Below are 2,485 nucleotides of genomic sequence, written 5' to 3' on the forward strand. Positions count from 1 at the left end.
TGTGTATACACTTGTGTTCAGGAAAACAATTTAATTTAATGTTGAGACAAAGATGAAACTTTATGTAGATATCTTTGACCTAGAGAAGGGTCTTAGCTCTGCTAGCTCATATATACCAGACTTCTCTGGGGACATGTGTACTGCAGAGAGAGGAAAATGACCAGGGATGTTGTACTCTGGCACAGTAATACACAGCCGTGTCCTCCACCTGAAAGTTTTGTCCTCTTAAATAAACTGTGCTGCTGGATTTGTCCTGGCTGAGACTAATCTTACTCTTCATCGTGTCTTTGAGATTAGTGCTATCACCGCTACAAAGATATCCGAGCCATTCCAGTGCTTTTACAGCAGGTTGCCGTATCCAGTTAATACAATAACTCGACACTGAGATCTTACAAGAGATGGAGAACGACTCTCCAGGCTTCACCAGCACAGAGTCTGTCTGAGTGAGCTCCACACCTCCAACACCACCTGTGAATAAGAGCGACAGAACATCATCAACAGTCATCAAGTCATTTTCACGAAACAGGAATTAAATCTAAAGCCGACACGAAGACGTACAGAATGCAGCTGAAAGCAGCAGCAACACTGATAATGACAGCATTGTTGTTGATATAAAAGTGAAGTGAAGTAAAATGCTCAGCTGCTGTCCTCCTTACTACACACACACACTCACACACACACTCACACAAACCTCCTTAATGTAAGAGACACAAGTGGAGGATTTGCATGAAATGCATCATCATGATCTTGAAGTCTCAGGTTTACTCATTTATACATTAACGTTCTTCCTCTTAGAAGAATTGGGCTTAGAGTGAAATGAACAAAACACTAACGTGTCTCTGTGATTAACTGAACTGAACATGTTCAATCAACAATCATCTAAAATGAGCCTCACACGATAAAGTCACAGTTTCTGTGTTCAGAAGGTGTTAGTTACATTTCTAGAACATAGGCTGTGTATTGGGACTATGATGTGTGAATTACAGTGTGTATTGGGACTATGATGTGTGTATTACAGTGTGTATTGGGGCTGTGATGTTTATTAGTTTGTTGGTTTGAGGAACAGTCAGAATCACATTTATCACATTTTTCTACCTGTGGGTTTTTCCAGTGTTTCCTGGAGCATAGTTTATGCCAGACCCATTTGAGTTATAGCCAGATATATTTATAGATAATTGGAGCAGAAAACAGATACAGAGTGTTTATCACTAGTATCTCTAGCAACTTTAGTTAGTTCAGTTACAATGTGTGTCTGGTTTTAGTACAGCTGCTTCCTCAGCTTCAGTCACTGTGGGACGTCGGGCGCAGTAATAATCCGCAGTGTCCTCTGTCCTCAGACTCTTGGCCTCTAAATACTGTGTGCTTGCTGAGACGTCTTCAGAGAGGAGAAAATGCCCTTTCACTGTGTCTGCATATGTGGGTTCATCTGTTGTACCAGAGTTCACATATCCAAGCCATTCCAGAGCTTTCCCTGGTTTCTGTCTGATCCAGTGCATGAGGTCGTCAGTCATATCAAAGCCGTGTATCTTACAGGAGATCTTCACAGTTTCTCCAGGTCTCTTTACCACAGCAGGAGACTGGTCCAGTCTGATCTCATCACTATTGACACCTAGCAGATAAAACATAACAAAGATCATCATCAACATAGTCAAGATATTCTGAGGGAAGAAATATACAGTACAGAAGTCTCAAGTACCTTTGGTTAACATTATAACAAAGATGTAGTACTGAGTGACCCTCAGCCCCATCATCATGCTCTTTGATTCAGTCGTGTGAGACAAACTTCAAACTGCAAGAGACTGTTTTTTATAACAGGGTGAATTTGCATAAACACACTTCAGCTGTTAGATTTCATAGCTTCATGAATCCTTCTCAAAAACAAGCAGCTGCCGCCCCCTACAGGTGCAATTACAAATATGTTCTGGCTGTCAGAAAAAAATACTTTAACATGGACCAACAATGAAAAAAAATATATATATATATATGTTTTATATCAGCATGGTTTAAAAGAGAGAAAACACTCAGATACAGTATCAGCAGTAACATAGTAAATCATTTGGTTTAAGTAATCAGTTAAAGGTGGGGTCTCCGATTGTTGAAAGCCAATGTCGACATTTGAAATCACTAAAACAAACACGGCCCTAACCCAAATGGGTCCCACCCCTGTATTTATAGCTCCGCCCACACATACATACATAACCCAGGCAAATAATAGAAAGAAATGTGTCTTTATCATAGCTGAATCGAAGAACAATACGATTGCAGATAAACAAACAAGCAAAAATGACACATTTACTCATCTATCAAGAAGGAAAAAAGCGCCTCGGTGTCTTAAGTAAAGTTGGCGCATATTCACAGATTGGAGTTCCCCGAGTCAATAACTCCTGAGCTAAACGCTGTTACTACACAAAACGTGGTTGTAGCTGCCTCTCTACATTACTACGATAGAAAAGAGTACAAATGTGTGGTACAAATAACACTTTAA

At 40.1% G+C, this 2,485-nt stretch overlaps 2 gene segments (V, D, J or C); both read right to left on the reverse strand.

Moving 5' to 3' along the window:
- Positions 1-175: 175 nt before the first annotated feature.
- Positions 176-648, reverse strand: LOC125140369 (the record flags this gene model as incomplete). The annotated part of the segment is given in 2 exon segments: positions 176-468; positions 559-648. Coding segments are annotated over 2 exon segments (336 nt in total), but the record flags the coding sequence as incomplete, so codon positions are not given.
- A 519-nt stretch (positions 649-1,167) lies between these two features.
- On the reverse strand, positions 1,168-1,937 carry LOC125140370. The segment is given in 2 exon segments: positions 1,168-1,609; positions 1,697-1,937. Coding segments are annotated over 2 exon segments (432 nt in total).
- Positions 1,938-2,485: the final 548 nt, after the last annotated feature.

The sequence above is a fragment of the Tachysurus fulvidraco genome, unplaced genomic scaffold (genome assembly GCF_022655615.1).
Source record: "Tachysurus fulvidraco isolate hzauxx_2018 unplaced genomic scaffold, HZAU_PFXX_2.0 HiC_scaffold_348_np12, whole genome shotgun sequence".
NCBI lineage: Eukaryota > Metazoa > Chordata > Actinopteri > Siluriformes > Bagridae > Tachysurus > Tachysurus fulvidraco.